Source organism: Procambarus clarkii, chromosome 2 (assembly GCF_040958095.1).
Source record: "Procambarus clarkii isolate CNS0578487 chromosome 2, FALCON_Pclarkii_2.0, whole genome shotgun sequence".
Classification (NCBI taxonomy): Eukaryota; Metazoa; Arthropoda; class Malacostraca; order Decapoda; family Cambaridae; genus Procambarus; species Procambarus clarkii.
The window spans coordinates 22,958,861-22,977,909 of NC_091151.1; the positions used below are offsets into that span (position 1 = coordinate 22,958,861).

The window sequence follows — 19,049 nt, forward strand, 5'->3', positions numbered from 1 at the left end:
CCAATGGTTTCATCGAAGACATCATAAGAAGGAAAGTGAAAAGCCATGCAACCTCTGAAGAGACAACTAACACAACACCTATACCCCCTATTAGACTATTTTACAGGAACTTCTTTTCCACAGCTCATAAAACGGAGGAAAGGGTCCTGAAAGATATTGTTAATAGAAACGTTATCCCTACAGACAAAAATCAGAGGATACAACTGACGATTTACTATAAAACCAGAAAAACGGCCAGCCTACTCATGAGAAACTCTCCAGACACAAAACATAACGCTTTAAAAGAGACTAACGTCGTCTATGCCTTCAAATGCCCACTTGGGGACTGTAAGCTCCAAAAAACCCAGTATATAGGCAAGACAACAACATCTCTTTCTAGGCGTTTAACGATGCATAAGCAACAGGGCTCCATTAAGGAACATATAATCTCTTCCCACAACCAAACCATCGCCAGAGAAATCCTATTAAACAACACAGAAATCATCGATAGATACAGGGATAGCAGGCGGCTTGACGTTTGCGAGGCACTACACATCAAGAAGTCAACACCAGCAATCAACAGCCAATTATTGCACAACTATATTCTACCCACCTCAAGACTCCGCTCCAATATAGAAGCATCAAGAAATATGGACCAATAGGCTTTCTACAAACACTTCTATTCAATACCCATTGTTTCTGTTCTGTCTTGTGTTGATACTTTTAATACCCTATTAATATCCCCTCTTGTTCTGTCTTGTGTTAATGCCACATCACCCCTCCCACCTCACTCAAATGTAGATATAAAATCAGAGATACGTAAGTTCTAATCAGTTGTGTATTTGTGAAGTCTTTGAAAATGTAATAAGTTTTACGAAACGCGCCCGTGTCGCGTCAGACTAGAAATAAAAATGAATTTTGGAGAAGTGATTTTTGATTTACCTCCAACAGTGAAGCGTAATGTACGAAAGATTGAGAAAATTCGTGTTAGAATTATTAATCTTACTTTTTCGGTCATATTTAATAATATATGTCTACAGGAAAGACTGCTACCAAAATATATATATATATATATATATATATATATATATATATATATATATATATATATATATATATATATAAATATATATATATATATATATATATATATATATATATATATATATATATATATATATATATATATATATATATATATATATATATATATATATATGTCGTACCTAGTAGCCAGAACGCACTTCTCAGCCTACTATTCAAGGCCTAATTTGCCTAATAAGCCAAGTTTTCATGAATTAATTGTTTTTCGACTACCTAACCTACCTAACCTAACCTAACCTAACTTTTTCGGATACCTAACCTAACCTTAGCTATAAAGATAGGTTAGGTTAGGTTAGGTAGGGTTGGTTAGGTTCGGTCATATATCTACGTTAATTTTAACTCCAATAAAAACTAATTGACCTCATACCTAATGAAATGGGTAGCTTTATCATTTCATAAGAAAAAAATTTGAGAAAATCTATTAATTCAGGAAAACTTGGCTTATTAGGCAAATCGGGCCTTGAATAGTAGGCCAAAAAGTGAGTTCTGGCTACTAGGTACGACATATATATATATATATATATATATATATATATATATATATATATATATATATATGTCGTACCTAGTAGTCAGAACGCACTTCTCAGCCTACTATGCAAGGCCCGATTTGCCTAATAAGCCAAGTTTGTTTTAACAAATACTTTAGTTATTTCATTTATGCACTCACTATCCAATGGCAGTACATGTGCTTATAATTTAAAATGTGCTTGCACACCTTGTATATGTGATTGGTGGCTAACCAATCTCCCACTTGCAACCATGTCTACCGACAGGTGGTAATTTGGCAATTGAGGAGAAGGTGAACATCAGTGAAGCGGAGGCGCGTCACAAGGCAGGAGTGATGCAGGGCGGGTTCTCCTCGCCACAGCACTGTGTAGCCAGATGGTCCCTCGCTGTAATTGTGCCATACAGGAATAGGGAAACCCAGGTTTGTATTCACTGATTTGTTTTTTAGTTCTCAGTTTTCTGTTATCATTGTTGCTCTTCTTTAAAGCTTTTAATGACCCAACTACCTATTATTATAAAATAAGTTTTCTTTAATCCCAAGATGACGCCTGTTATGACCTTTCTTTGCCAATAATTCGGGTTCTTTTCGTCTCTCTTTCTATAAGGCGTCAGTGCCTCTTTCTTCACAGATCCAACCCCAAGTGAGGGTGAAGTTATCAAGAACTGAGCAGTTTTTTCACTATTATTATTTTCTACCACAGACGTGGCCACGCATTAACAATGCTAACCGCAATATATATACATTTTCCTCTGTGACAACCAAACGGGGAAGAGGGTTAAACAACACTAGACTAAAACCAAACCTAACCTATGTCTATATATGCACAATATGATAATATATTATAATATAAATTTATATTTGAGAAAATTCCTGTTTTGAATGAACAACATGTAAAAATTTATCAATGCGTCTTTGGGGTTGACCGCTGGATGAAATGGACTTGAGTCGAGGACGGGTTACACAGTTTACATATGGTCAGGTCAACATCAGAAACGTGGTAAAAACTCCCAGTTATTTCCTATTTAACATATAATCCTTATTATATGTTATTATTCAGTAACTGAGTTTTGGAGGAACCGCTCCTGTGACAGGTAAGTCCACTACGGGCTTATTATAGCCCGTGTTGTATGAAACTTTTTGTTCCGAATAGCTAAATCTAAAATAACAAACAATTGCTTAATAGCTCACCAAATTGTTTAAGAAAATAATGCGCAGACTAATTTAATTCTTCTTTTGTGTGCCATAAAATATTTAAAATTTTCTTTGATTTCTGAGAAAGAAAACTTAAAAGATGAGGAACACTTCTATCAAAGTATTAGGAATGTTCAAGACAAAAATCAGAATTTAATTAATATGAAACTCTGCAGATCTTAGAAAGTTGTATGAATATTTCTTCAAGATAGAGTGGGCACCTTTGGCAAGCCGCCGACTTCCTGTCCCTGTTGAGGCCACTAGAGAAATAATAATTCACTGCGTCTGGGGACAGGAATCCAGAGTGTATGCATCCACGATTGGCTTTTAACGAGGCCAAACTTTAATCTTAATTTTCCCCAGAAAATGACACCAAATCGTTTAACAACCAGCCACCCATTCACTGCTGGATGAACATAGACTACAGTTAATGACTGCCGCCCAGTCAAACCTACCGGCCAATATTCGAACCCAGGCCAAAAAGCGCTCACGAAGCACTGGACGAGTGCCTTACCACTGCGCCACAAAGACTGTACCTGGCAAGTGTGACTGCACTGTTTCTCTCTTACTAGCAAGACGTATCACGTGAAAGGTGCCAGGTGGTTATGCTCAGGCTTGGTCAGGAGGGGGGGGTCAATGAATGGTCACAGAGGGCCAACATTCATAAAAAGCTACCAATTACCTTTTATTCAATCAATATAATTTGTCATTCTTTTCTGTAAGTATATAACTTACACTACATGTGCACATGTATACACATGTACATGTGTATACATGTACATGTGTATAGAAATGCATAAATCATAGGCATTTATCACCAAGTAATACCTAGTGAACAGTTCAAAATGGGGCCTACATATTCCATCTGGTCTGGGCCTATTACCAGCTTTGCTCAGGCCGACATTTGTGCTGACACTGTTAATGGTGACACTGTCTGTCAGTGGCAAGGAGTCAGCGGGGCGGGGCATTTGATTTGGGATAAGATTGACTTGTCACCAGTCTCCGTGGTGTAGTGGTAAGACACTCGCCTGGCGTTCCGCGAGCGCTTTGCCATGGCTTCGTATCCTGGCCAGGGAGGATTTACTGGGCGCAAATCCTTAACTGTAGCCTCTGTTTAACTCAACAGTAAAATGTGTACTTGGTTGTAACAACGATTCTTCGCGGTAGGGATCGTATTCCAGGGACCTGCCCGAAACGCTACGCGTACTAGTGGCTGTACAAGAATGTAACAACTCTTGTATATATCTAAAAAAAAAAAAAAAAATTCAGCCAAAAATGAACTTGCTGATGGAAGATGAACACAGCTGAACCTGGCAGTCCTAATGCCACTGGGAAAGCTCTCATCGCGGGCAATGAAACAATTACTGGTAAAATAGTCAATGATGAACTAGGTAAAAAGTTGGATAGAATGTTTGGGGTCAGTGTTTCACTGATAGAGCTAACACATCAGTATAGATACTAACACCTGATGCAGACCGACATATTCTGGCAGCAGAAGCAGCAACACTGATGCAAGCAGCAACACTGATGCTGGCAGCAACACTGATGCAAGCAGCAACACTGATGCTGGCAGCAACACTGATGCTGGCAGCAACACTGATGCTGGCAGCAACACTGATGCTGGCAGCAACACTGATGTCAGCAGCAACACTGATGCTAGCAGCAACACTGATGTCAGCAGCAACACTGATGTCAGCAGCAACACTGATGTCAGCAGCAACACTGATGTCAGCAGCAATACTGATATCAGCAGCAACACTGATCTCAGCAGCAACACTGATGTCAGCAGCAACACTGATGTCAGCAGCAACACTGATGCTAGCAACAATACTGATGTCAGCAGCAATACTGATATCAGCAGCAACACTGATCTCAGCAGCAACACTGATGTCAGCAGCAACACTGATGTCAGCAGCAACACTGATGCTAGCAACAATACTGATGTCAGCAGCAATACTGATATCAGCAGCAACACTGATCTCAGCAGCAACACTGATGTCAGCAGCAACACTGATGTCAGCAACAACACTGATATTAGCAGACAACACTAATGCTAGCAGTATCAGTGTTGTTAGCAGCAGCAGCATCTGGGTTGTTATTCTCATTAACATCTAGCCAATAGACGTTTGGTGAGTGCATGGTTGAGACTAAAGGTCTAGATCTAAGATTATAAGTGCTGGCAAGCGGAAGGTCTACGTCAAGTGGTCTGTCAACCACAATAGGTGGTGTCCCTATAGAAGAATCTGTCTGGGCATGGTCATTGCCATTTTTTGCATCAGACTCACCAGCAGTAATTTTAGCTAACTTCATGTGGTATAAATATTCGTTTATAAATTATCTTGTTAACAAATTCTTAAGTCTGTACTTGTTAATCTTGATAAGCTCTATTACCTTATATGGACCTAAAAATTTCTTAGTTAACGTGTACATAGGGCCAGACCTGTGTTCGTTAAGTACCATTACTACAGATCCGACAGTCATCTTACTGGACTTAGCTTGAGCATTCCTTTGCTGGAGTAAACTCTGCAGTTGTCTTGGATAAGTGTTCTCATATTTTCTTAAAGACTGGTTGCATTTGTCAATGCATTACTTGAAAAAACATCTAGGTTATACAAAGGAGTAGGGGGTGAATTGATCACTTCATTGGGAAGAATCTTATATGTACCATAAAGAATAGCATGAGGAGTGTCTCCTGTAGAAGCATTAATTGAAGAGTGTATGGCACACTGAATTAAGGATATAAACTCATCCCAATTACTGTTATCAAAAATCAATGTGACTCTCAAGGCATCTAACACTTTTCTGTTTGTACGCTCTGCATAGTCTGTTTGTATGCTCTGCAAACATAGTACTTGCTGGGTTATATGGCATAATACTACATTTTTTTAATGTTATATAATTCACACAAACTAGTTAAGAAACTATTACTGATCTCGGAACCATTATCTGAGAGAATTACTTTTTGCATACTATATCTACAAATTATTTGGTCATGGAATGCACTGGCTATAGTTTCTGCTGTTTTGTTCAGGATAGGAACTACCTTACCTTGAGGTTACCTTGAGGTGCTTCCGGGGCTTAGCGTCCCCGCGGCCCGGTCGTCGACCAGGCCTCCTGGTTGCCGGAGGCCGCCAGTTCTAGTTCGCAATAACGTGAAAATTTTTCAACCATTACAAGCAAGTGTTTGTTACCCTTTTCAGTTTCTGCAAAATTTGTCAACAAATATATTGATACTCATTCCCAAGGGGCTTTAGTTGCTGGGTACACATGAATTGGGTTAGGTCCAATGATGTGTCCCTTGTACTGTAAGCAGGTTAAACTTCTGTCAACATAATGAGCAATTCTTTAGCCCTTTTGGGCCAAAAATACTTCAATCGACCTTACTAGAGTGTACAATCCTTTCCTGGATGTGCATTTACAGGAGCATCATGGATGATCTTTAACACAGTTGGTACCAAGACAGCTGGAACAACTAACTGATAACACTTCCCTGGGGGTGTCCCTAGCTTTACTATTCTACACAGTAAATTGTCTAACATTACTAGTTCTTTCAATGTTACTGGGGCTTGTGAATCCGACGAGTATCTTGCTAAATCAAAAACTTAATGACAGGTGCCCATATGTGGTCTTGTTTTTGTTCTGTCTCTACTACTATAGCATCTCATGCTGGGTAATTTAACTGGATATGCAGCTATGTGTCAAGAAAATGCATCAGCTACAACATTTTGTTTTCCTGGGATATACCCAAATGAAGGATTAAATTCTTGAATTGTGAGTAAATATCTGGCAAATATCTGGTTGATGATCTGTAAGAACATGAACTGGGTATGTTGACCATACCACACACTAGAGGGTGAAGGGACGACGACGTTTTGGTCCGTCCTCGACCATTCTCAAGTCGATTCTCACAATCGACTTGAGAATGGTTCAGGAAGGACCAAAACGTCGACGTCCCTTCACCTTCTAGTGTGTGGTCTGGTCAACATACTTCAGCCACGTTATTGTGACTCATCGCCAGCATGAACTGGGTAAATTGTATTCCTGAAATGTTTAAAAGCCCATCCAACTGCTAGAGCTTCACGCTCTGTTGCACCATAATTTTTCTTTTCCTTAGACAATGTACAGCTAGTTGAGCTATTGCATGATCTCTGTGACCTTCAGTTTGAAGTAATGCTGCACCTAAGCCTATTTCATTAGCATCTCTGACCAACATAAAAGGTTTAGAAAAATCTGGGTACCTATGAACAGGTGAAGAGATGAATGCTTCTTTGAGCTTCCTGAAAGACTGTTCTTGGGCTTCTTCCCAAACAAAGGGTTCATCGTTTCTTTCCAACTTGTAAAGTGGAGTGGCTATTGTAGAGAATCCAGCAATAAACGAACGATAAAATCCTAGAAAACCTGTAAACTGCCTCACGGCTTCTGCAGTACGAGGCATTGGAAAATCACGGGCAGCAATAATTGTTTATTCATTTAAGGTAATGCCTGAAGAGGTGACTGTATGACCTAGGAAATTAATCTTCTCCTTTAAAAATGAGCACTTTGAGAGTTTTATTTTTAAATTTGCTTCTACAAGCTTTGCAAGTACTTTCTCAAGGTTCTGGAAGTGAGTCTGAATACCAAAAGAGTACTACCTATCAATATACTAAATAGGCTTGTCATGAGCCTTGAAAACGCGAAAGAAATCCTTAAATTCTGGCCATGACTGGAGGCTAACAATGGCTTTCTCATTATCTACAAAATGAGCATCACCTTTGGTGGAGTCAAAACTTGACCTAGCAATTGCCAAGTAGTCATCATCAGAAGGTTCTGAGAAATGCACTTTGGCCTTTGCTTCCACTTTGCTAAACCATGATTCCAATACGTGAGATACTCCAGCAAAAAGTAGAATAGCCATCTCCTGTAAGGGGCGCTGGACATTAGTACGAGCAACTGCTCCATTTGAGTCAGAAGGAGTTGCAACAGTTGCAGGCATTGTCACTAACTTAGTGTGTGCTTGAAACTCTAGGTATAAGATTAGAATTTACAGAATAACAACATTCAGAAAATCAAACTAGGCTCAAGTAAGTAAATGCAAAGAATAAACATTTAAATTATAGTTAGGCACGACAAAATAAATGGGAATCAGCAAAATTGTAAATTAAATATGCAATCTGGTATGAACATGACTTGAATCTAGAGTAATGTAATTAATTAAACCAGGCAAAGCATAACAAATTTGATTATAAACCTAGAAGGTGTAATTGCAAATTTCAAGAAAAATAATTAAACAAATATAGAATTCAACACTCAAGATGTGGCATAATAAAAGCTTAATAATTAATATAATGCAGAAAAATGCACTCAAAAGAATCAACATGTAATGCAGGACATTTGGGCAATAAGGCATCAAGAATTTAAAACAAAATTAACTTCCTGTAAAATTGTAAATAAAATGGATTGTTGAAAGAATAAAAAAATTACACTGCAATTTTATAGCAAATGCTGTAATTAACTGGTAAAGTACTATAAAAACAGGTAATTTAAGGAACACTTAAATTGATGACATGGTACAGTAACAATTTTTTTTTTAATTTTCCCCCAAGGGGTGAGTTTATTGGGCAGCGCCACTCATCCTGTGAGTGGACATACCGCCTTAGCAGCATGTACAACACTCCCCAATAGGAAGAAAACCCACTTAGTTGTTCATCCTGTCACTTGTACCCAGACACAGCTGGGACTTGCTTAACTGTCTCAAGTGAACAGTTCCTCAAACAAGAAGATTAACATCTGTCAGCCTTTAAAATCTTATGTTATCTTGCGGGTGTAAAATGGGGGAATCTTTTAAGAACAGTATCAAAATTAGACAAATAGTGTTTTCCTAACTCAAACAATGTGGGGTTTATTATTCTACACATATTTCTAATGTCTCTCAGGTGTTCACATTCTTTCAGGTAATGGTAAAGGCAGTGTCCGTCACTCTCATCGCAGATTCTGAAACTCTGCTGCTCAACTGTTTTTTTCCATTCCGAATCGCCATGGATATTTGTATCCAAGGCGGATTCTCACTATTACTGATACTCTCCCACGGTCACCTCCTCTTCGTTCATAATGATTAGGGTTGCCAGCTGCAACCATGTTGTACCAGCATACAGATTTATTGGTTTGTGCTTCTATCCTCCTTTCTTCAGTTACCCTGTCACAGTGATATTGCCTGACAATACTTCTAATTTGTAGCAGAGTCTTGGGTATGAAGTATTCAATATGGTCTCCTTCAGCGCCTTCAGCAGCCAGCACATCTGCTCGTTCATTCCCACATATTCCAACATGGGAGGGGATCCACAGAAACTTGACGACTCTTCCCTGATTGATTAGTACCCTTATATCTCTCTTAATTTCAGTGACTATCGCAAGATTTTCTGCCCGATTTTTACTTAGGCTTTGCAGTGCTGCTTTTGAGTCAGTGCAGATCACTGCGCCATTAGTGTTTCATTCAAGGAATCTTAACGCCATAACAATGACAATTAGCTCCGGTTACGATGAAGAGGCATAGTTCTCAATGCGTGCCTTCCCTCCATTTTTGCATTGAAAGGCATTATTCCTAATTACAGTGAATGCTGCACCAGCCCTGCCAATGACAGAATTAGATGACCCATCAGTGTAAATTTGTTCTAGTTCATCTCTGGCTTCTTTATAAATGTCCCAGAGATACTTGTGCCTCATTTCTTGTGGTATCATGTTGGAGTTTTTGTTGCCATTTCATTGATGATAATCCTGCATGAGTCATCCTCCCAGGAAGATAACCTCTCTACAGGCAAGAGCTCACGGGCTTGCTCAAGCAGGTGAAGCTCTTCGAGGTAGCAGGCTGATCTGTGATGCCCTTCTTTGCTTCTCCTGTTTCCTCCTATTAACAGCACAGAACCCAGAGTTTTCTTGCAAATATCATTGTAATAGGGATCTCTGGTTATCCTAATTGCAAGTTTAGCATTCAGTTCCTTAATCTTGCTTTTAACACTGGGGAAGGACAACTCCTCTCGTAGATTAGACGATTTGGCAGTTCTTGGAACTCCAAGAATGATTGTCATTGCTTCATTCTCTATGCTTTCGAGCCTTTTCACTTCGTTTTGGGAGTAGGTACACAAAACAGGTGCAGCATAGTCTATGACGGAGCGCACATGAGCTGTGTACACCATTTTAAGGACGGCAATAGAGGTTCCTTATCCATTCCAGGCCATAGGTTTTCAGTGCCCTGAGTCGACTTTTGCATGTTCCTATGAGTTGGTTGAGCTCTTCTTTCTTTCCCTTGTGAGAGCCGACAATGATGCCAAGGTACCTGTGGTGGTCAACCCAATCAAGTGTTACACCATTAATTTGTAGTTCTTCATTTGCCCCCTGCTTGTGATGGGAGTATGCCTTCGTCTTGTTTGTGGAGAGAGTGAAACCGAACTCAACACATATCCTTCCAAGGAGTTCAATGGACTGTTTAATTTTTTCCAAGGTGGGAGCTTGTATTAGGACATCATCTGCATATCCCACTTGTTGTGTTCCTTCCGGAAAATCAATATTTGCAATGGCGTTCATAAGTACATTGAATAGTGTAGGGCTTAAGACTCCGCCTTGGGAGGGGGGGTTCCCTAGTTCCATATTCATTGTTTTTGAGACTGCTCCATTGAAGCATACCTTGACCTTCCTCCCTGTGACGTAGTCTTCAACCCATTTTAAGAGTCTCCCCTTGACACCCACGCATGCAAGCTCATCCAGTATCACAATTACCTGCGCTTTGTCGAAGGCTTCATTACACACATAAATCACAATTGTGTGATGCATCAAATGAACAAATGCACAAGGGCCGTGATGAGGATTCGAACCTGCGTCCGAGAGCATCCCAGACGCTGCCTTAATCGACTGAGCTACGACATGGTCAAAAGGAGTTGAAACCGAATTTCTACTGAACTTACTGGATCCTGCAGCCTCTCCGAGGCACAAACCAGGGTTTGAGCCTCTGACGCAGGTTCGAATCCGCGGCATGGCCCTTGTGGATTTGTTCATTTGATGCATCACGCAATTGTCATTTCTGTGTGTGATGATGTAAGGGCGAAGAGGGAGAACGGTCTATTGACATAGCTCGAGTGCATGGGGGAGTTGTGTAAAACCCTGGTTTGTGCCTCGGAGAGGCTGCAGGATCCAGTAAGTTCAGTAGAACTTCGGTTTCAACTCCTTTTGTCCATGTCGTAGCTCAGTCGATTAAGGCAGCGTCTGGAATGCTCTCGGATGCAGGTTCGAGTCCTCGTCACGGCCCTTGTGGATATGTCTAAGGCTCCTTTGATGTCAACAAATACTGAGTACCTAGCCTTGTGATTAGCCAAGTAATTAACTATACAGTTTGCTGTGCTCCGTCCTTTAACAAATCCATTGGCCCCCTCCCCTAACCTGCCTATTTTGTTCAACAGTCGGCTTAGGATTATCTTTTCAGGCATCTTGCAAGTGCATGACATAAGACTGATAGGTCTGTAATTACCAAGTTCAATGGGCTTCGGTATGGGAACAATTATTGCGTGTTTCCATTGTGTGGGCAACACTCCACTTAGGAATGACTTGTTAAACAGGTGGAGTAGTGGATTCCCAGACACTTCACACAGTGCATTGAGTATGTCGTAGGTGACGCCATCTTCACCAGGTGCTGTACATTAACCCCTTTTCATAGCGCCCCTTACTTCCTGGGCTGTGATCGTTTCTCCATATTCGTCATCATTAGACAGTGCCCTTGTTATCCTTATTCTTCTGTCATTATGTCGGAGGAGCTGTTTCCTGCTTTCTCCTGCAGGGAAAGAGTAGGAGGAGGAGGATGCATCACTCCACTTGTGAATTAGTTCTTCAGCCTTACCCTGGGGCACCATTTGGTCCGGAAGACATCTCCCGTCACGCAGGGTGCAGTCGCACCACCACAGATCTCCAGTATCATCTATTGATACTGGTGATGGCTCAAAAGGGCCACCACTTACGGGCTATTTATGCCCGTGCCACCTTTTGGGTGGCTTCATCTTCATCTTAACACATTCACAAGGGAGACATCTCCCGTCATGCAGGGTGCATTCGCACCTCCACAGATCTCCAGTATCAGCTCCTGATACTGGTAATGGCTTAAAATGGCCACCACTTACGGGCTATTTATGCCCGTGCCACCTTTGGGTTGCTTCATCTTCATCTTAACACATTCATAAGGGAGACATCTCCCGTCATGCAGGGTGCATTCGCACCTCCACAGATCTCCAGTATCAGCTCTTGATACTGGTAATGGCTTAAAAGGGCCACCACTTACGGGCTATTCATGCCCGTGCCACCTTTTGGGTGGCTTAATCTTCATCAATCAATCAATTACCCTGGGGGTTTTTGTGAGCCGCTGGCCTGGCTCTGGCCCCCCTTAGCTATCTGAATTTTTGCCCACACTTGTCTTGCAGATGTTTCCCTTCCAATAGACCTAGTGAACTCAAGCCATTGTCTCTCCCGCTCTTTAATCTTCTCTTCCCTGGCTACTTGACACACAGTTTTAAACAGCTCTTTGGTACTTTCAATGGGATGTCTCCGGTACTCTCTACTCATTTGCGCTAAGCATCTTTATGTAATCGTTCTGATACCATTTTATTTGTCTTCCTCTGATGGTTACTTCGCCCAGTCGTACGGCGCAGAACTCTGAGACAGCTCTCAATTTGGTGATTAAGGTCATCAACAAATGTATCAATGTCTTCAGGGATTTGGTATTCCGTGAACCAGTCACTCATCTTATTTATGAAGTGTGGTCTCGTATCTGGTCCGAGTAATAACCTTTTTCTTCTACTTGACTCTTTCTTCTTCTTGCTCATGTCGACGGTGGTAATCAGTGCCAGTGGTCACTACATAAACTGTGTACAATGTGTGTACTGGCATCCGTGTCCTGTGCATTCAGCAGGAGAGCATAGTCTAATCTTCCTCCTCTGAGTTGAGTTGGCTGTTCATCACCCAGGACTCTAAGGTTTTCACTCCCCCTGACATAGGGTGACAGTTTCCGTCCATTGATATTGGGTTGATGACAGTTGGCTTCAAAGTGTGGGTGCCTGGCATTAAGGTCACCGACCAGCAGGGTAGGTTCCTCATTAACAAATTCAGGTAGTGTGTCAAGATCAAGTTTAGTCTGTGGCACATATAGGCTGATTATATGTAGGGCATTATTGTTTAAGTTAAGGGTTACCCCCAATGATTCATACTCATCCCCCATGTGGAGGTCATCAATAATCTGTGCAGGTATGTTGATGTTTACACAAGTGATAAGACCCCGTTTTCTTTCCCCAGCGGGATTTTTTTTTTTTGTTAATTATGAGGTACATCTGCATTAGTGAAGCTACCCTAGACTATATGAAGTGGAATACAGTGTGTCAAAAGAGAGCTAACTAGGTGATGCTAAAAAATCCCCATCACACAGGATGGTTAGTCATACAGAGGCATGTGATAAGCAGTCTGCACTGGCAGACTCCGGATGCATTTTGAGGATATCATCAACACAAGATTGAATAAGGTGGCAGTGGTAATAAAAGCCCCCATCTCGCAGGATGGTTAGTCATACAGGGCTATATGTTTAGTAGCCGGCACTGGCAAATTTTGGGTACACTGTGAGGATATCTTCAAGAATACGAGAGTGAATAAAGTAATTGCAGAGCTCCAAGTACCCCATGCCAATTGGTCTGAAAGGTCTAATAACTGGGCATTCAGTGATGTAGTGCGGGAGATCGTGCCGTAGTTCCTGTTCACAGAGTTTGAAACTGGAGTGCTCGGTAACGGTAACCCAACCTGATCCTTGCAACCACTGTGTCGCACAGTCTAGTGGACGTTTTGTGCTACCCATAGATATAGGTTTCAGATCTGAACAAATCATAGCTTCTAATACTAGTACTTTCAGGTCGTTGGGAGTCAGTAAGTTCTTTCCTATCAGATCTGAGTGTTTGAACCAATACAGTTTTGACAGCAGAGATGGGGATACCTAGATCTAATTCAACTTCAAACTTGTTACACGCTAATTTGGCTGCAATGTCTGTCTCATTATGACTCATTGTTTCTGCTGTATTGTGCCTACCAATTTTTGTCAACTACCATTCAAGCTGTCATTGCAATCAATCTTAGCTACCTATGTGCTTTAATATACTGTACCTACAATTTTCTCTCATCTTCTTTTTTTCATTTCATGTAACTGTTATCATTTTTTTGTCTATAAATTTTGCAAGTATTTACCTCCTTAAAATTTTCTTAGATTAAGGACCTGCCCGAAACGCTGCGCGTGGTAGTGGCTTTACAAGACTAATAATTACCATGTGTGAAGGTATCCATACAAAGGAGATTCGAGACCCTTTACTCTGTGCATCAATTAGGTCATTTATAATTGGGAGTAAGAGGTTCTTGCTGTCGATCTTCCAAGAGAAGTTTTCGATTGCTTGAAAAGCAAACTTTGAATCACAAAATATTATTCCTCCTCCATTATTTTTTAATGTACTGGTAGCTAGGTGTAATGCTGCTAGTTCTGCTTGTGTGGAGGTCAGCCAGTTGTTTAACCTGACACTGACAGTCTTTGTGCAAATATTATTTCTATAAAACCTACATGCTGCTGCAGTCCGTCCAGTAAAGGATTGGACTGAGCCATAGGCGTAGACACAGTGCTCGTGAGATCTTAAACTCTCGATGGAGGAGGCAATTGTTTCAAGTGTGACAGCTTTGAGAAGAGCAAGGTTTCATTATCTTTATTGGTGACAGGTGTGTATGATACTTGAATGGTGGGGTACAGATAAAGAGGAATATCACAGACAGGTAGATTGCACTTAAAAGAAATGTTAAGTTTAATGAGATTGTTGCTCAGTCAATTATCATAAAAGGAGTGAGTTGGTATGTCGGCACAAGTCAAAAGGGTGTTAACAGCACTAAATAATTTGGCTCTGAGCAATGCAGGAGATGTGGGATCTCTCATGACTTTAAGGCAAAAGGTGGTGTTGACTTGCATTATTCTCTCTAGTATGGTTGGAAGCTTCAGATCTTCCCGCATGTTGATGATTCTTGTGTATCTTGGAGCACCAAGAATTATCCTCATGGCCTCATTCTGTACTACTTCAAGTTTGTCCAACACAGAGGAGGGGAAATTAATTAAGTGCAGAGCATTGCAATCAACGAGAGATCTAACGAACATCATATAGAATAGTCTAGCATATTTAATATTGATACCAATATTCTTACCAGTAAGTGTTCTCAATGGTTTTAGTCTTTCTTTTAACCTACGGTGTAGATCATTTACAATATCACTGTTAATACCAACTCCAAGGTATTTGTGCTGCCTACACGTTTCAATGTTCTGGTTGTTGACCTTGAGGGAAGGGAAAACTTGCGATATCCGCTGAATCTTGGGTTGAAGTCATCACCCACCAGCGTCTCCTGTAGCACTATGACGTCAATTTGGTGTTCACAGACGTAGTGTATGAAAGCATTAATACTATTGCGAACTCCATTGCAGTTCCGTTGTTGTATAGTGAGATATTCTGCGATGTTATTATCCATTTTGAGGTTGTTTGTCATCAGATGCGCTATGTGTGTGTAATTATTATGTTCATGTGTGTGTTATCGTGTATTCCATGGTGTTTGGAGTTACTGTGTGTACTGGTGATACTGTGTGTCCTGGTGTTACTGTGTGTACTGGTGTTACTGTGTGTACTGGTGTTACTGTGTACACTGGTGTTACTGTGTACACTGGTGTTACTGTGTACTCACCTAGTTGTAATCACCTAGTTGTGTCTGCAGGATCGAGCATTGACTCTTGGATCCCACCTTTCGAGCATCGGTTGTTTACAGCAATGACTCCTGTCCCATTTCCCTATCATACCTGGTTTTAAAATTATGAATAGTATTTGCTTCCACAACCTGTTCCTGAAGTGCATTCCATTTTCCCACTACTCTCACGCTAAAAGAAAACTTCCTAACATCTCTGTGACTCATCTGAGTTTCAAGCTTCCATCCGTGTCCCCTCGTTCTGTTACTATTCCGTGTGAACATTTCATCTATGTCCACTCTGTCAATCCCTCTGAGTATCTTATACGTTCCTATCATGTCCCCCCTCTCCCTTCTTCTTTCTAGTGTCGTAAGGCACAGTTCCCTCAGGCGCTCCTCATACCCCATCCCTCGTAGATCTGGGACGAGTCTCGTTGCAAACCTCTGAACCTTTTCCAGTTTCATTATATGCTTCTTCAGATGGGGACTCCATGATGAGGCGGCATACTCTAAGACTGGCCTCACGTAGGCAGTGTAAAGCTCCCTAAATGCCTCCTTACTTAGGTTTCTGAATGATGTTCTAACTTTTGCCAGTGTAGAGTACGCTGCTGTCGTTATCCTATTTATATGTGCCTCAGGAGATAAATTAGGTGTTACGTCCACCCCCAGGTCTCTTTCGCACGTCGTCACAGGTAGGCTGTTCCCCTTCATTGTGTACTGTGCCTTTGGTCTCCTATCTCCTAGTCCCATTTCCATAACTTTACATTTGCTCGTGTTGAATTCCAGTAGCCATTTCTCTGACCATCTCTGCAACCTGTTCAGGTCCTCTTGGAGGATCCTGCAATCCTCATCTGTCACAACTCTTCTCATCAACTTTGCGTCATCCGCAAACATCGACATGTAGGACTCTACGCCTGTAAACATGTCGTTAACATATACAAGAAATAGAATTGGTCCCAGCACCAATCCTTGTGGTACTCCACTTGTTACTGTTCGCCAGTCCGACTTCTCGACCCTTACCATAACTCTTTGGCTCCTTCCTGTTAGGTAGTTCCTTATCCACGCTAGGACCTTTCCCCCCACCCCCGCCTGCCTCTCGAGCTTGAACAGCAGTCTCATGTGCGGTACTGTATCAAAGGCTTTTTGGCAGTCCAGAAATATGCAGTCTGCCCAACCATCTCTGTCCTGTCTTATCCTCCTTATTTTATCATTGAATTCCAGAAGGTTTGTTAGGCACGATTTCCCTGTCCAGAACCCATGTTGATGTTTGTTCACAAACCTAATGTTCTCCAGGTGTGCAACCAGTCGTAGCCTAATTATTCTTTCCAGTATTTTACAGGGGATGCTTGTCAGTGATACAGGTCTATAGTTAAGTGCCTCCTCCCTATCACCTTTCTTGAAGATCGGCACGACATTTGCCTTCTTCCAGCAACTGGGCAATTCTCCCGACATAAGTGACTCATTAAAGATCATTGCCAGAGGCACGCTGAGGGCCTGCGCTGCTTCTTTTAGTATCCACGGTCTGGTCCAACTGCATTAGTTGCATCTAGAGTTGTCAACTGTTTCATTACCTCCTCTGCTGTCACCTCTATATCTGATAGTCTTTCATCTAGGGTAACCCCTTCCAACAATGGGAGCTGCTCAGGCTCGGTAGTGAACACTCCATGGAAACTGGCATTCAGTGCCTCGCAGATTTCCTTGTCACTTTCAGTGTATGCCCCCTCTGTCTTCGTCTTGTCACTTGGTCGTTCACCGACATTTTTCTTCTTATATGACTGTTTAGTAACTTAGGTTGTTTTTTCGCTTTGATTGCAATATCGTTCTCATAGTCCCTTTCTGATGTTCGTCTTATGTTAATGTAATCGTTCCTAGCTCTGTTGTATCTGATCCTGTTGTCCTCTGTCCTTTGTCTTCTGCACTTCCTCCACTCCCGCCTGCTGGCCATTTTTGCTTCCTGACACTGCCTATTAAACCATGGGTTATTATATTCCTTCTTATTTCTTCCTTTTACTGTTGGTATAAATCTCTCTTCGGCCTCCTGGCAGTTCTCTATGACTAGGTCCATCATATCTTGGACTGTTTTTCCTCTAAATTCTTCCTCCCACTGCACTTCACCCAGATAGTCCCTTATAAACTTATAGTCCCCTTTCTTGTAGTCAACTCTCCTTTCCCAGACCTCTTGTCCCATGGTCATAAGTTTGAATTCCATCATGTACTCACACTGGTGTGACACTGGTGTGTGTGTACTGGTGTTACTGTGTATTGGTGTTACTGACTGTACTGGTGTTACTGTGTGTACTGGTGTTACTGTGTGTACTAGTGTTACTGTGTATTGGTGTTACTGACTGTACTGGTGTTACTGTGTGTACTGGTGTTACTGTGTGTACTGGTGTTACTGTGTGTACTGGTGTTACTATGTGTAGTGGTGTTACTATGTACTGGTGTTACTGACTGTACTGGTGTTACTGTGTGTAGTGGTGTTACTGTGTACTGGTGTTACTGTGTGTACTGGTGTTACTGTGTGTACTGGTGTTACTGTGTGTACTGTGTGTAGTGGTGTTACTGTGTACTGGTGTTACTGTGTTTAGTGGTGTTACTGTGAACTGGTGTTACTGTGTGTACTAGAGTTACTGTGTGTACTGGTGTTACTGTGTGTACTGGTGTTACTGTGTGTACTGATGTTACTGTGTATTGGTGTTACTGTGTGTACTGGTGTAACTGTGTACTGGTGTTACTGTGTACTGGTGTTACTGACTGTACTGGTGTTACTGTGTCTACTGGTGTTACTGTGTGTACTGGTGTTACTGTGTGTACTGGTGTTACTGTGTGTACTGGTGTTACTGTGTGTAGTGGTGTTACTGTGTACTGGTGTTACTGTGTGTAGTGGTGTTACTGTGTACTGGTGTTACTGTGTGTACTAGAGTTACTGTGTGTACTGGTGTTACTGTGTGTACTGGTGTTACTGTGTGTACTGGTGTTACTGGGTGTACTGGGGTTACTGTGTGTACTGATGTTACTGTGTATTGGTGTTGCTGACTGTACTGGTGTTACTGTGTCTACTGGTGTTACTGTGTGTACTGGTGTAACTGTGTACTGGTGTTACTATGTACTGGTGTTACTGTGTCTACTGGTGTTACTGTGTCTACTGGTGTTACTGTGTGTACTGGTGTTACTGTGTGTACTGGTGTTACTGTGTGTACTGGTGTTACTGTGTGCACTGGTGTTACTGTGTGTACTGGTGTTACTGTGTGCACTAGTGTTACTGAGTGTACTGGTGTTACTGTGTGCACTAGTGTTACTGTGTGCACTGGTGTTACTGTGTGCACTGGTGTTACTGTGTGTACTGGTGTTACTGAGTGTACTGGTGTTACTGTGTGTACTGGTGTTACTGTGTGTACTGGTGTTACTGTGTGACCTGGTGTTACTGTGTGCACTGGTGTTATGTTTGCACTGTTGTTACTGTGTGTACTGGTGTTATTGTGTGCACTAGTGTTACTGAATGCACTGGTGTTAC

General features: G+C 41.5%; 1 protein-coding gene across 1 annotated transcript in view; it reads left to right on the top strand.

Annotated features, from left to right (window-relative positions):
* LOC138365884 (beta-1,4-galactosyltransferase 4-like) overlaps positions 1–19,049 on the top strand; it is a 95,552-nt gene that overhangs the window by 17,510 nt on the left and 58,993 nt on the right. The window contains exon 2 of the mRNA XM_069326586.1: positions 1,860–2,014. Within this exon, the coding sequence (XP_069182687.1) occupies positions 1,860–2,014 (155 nt within the window). The remainder of the gene's footprint in view (positions 1–1,859; positions 2,015–19,049) is intronic.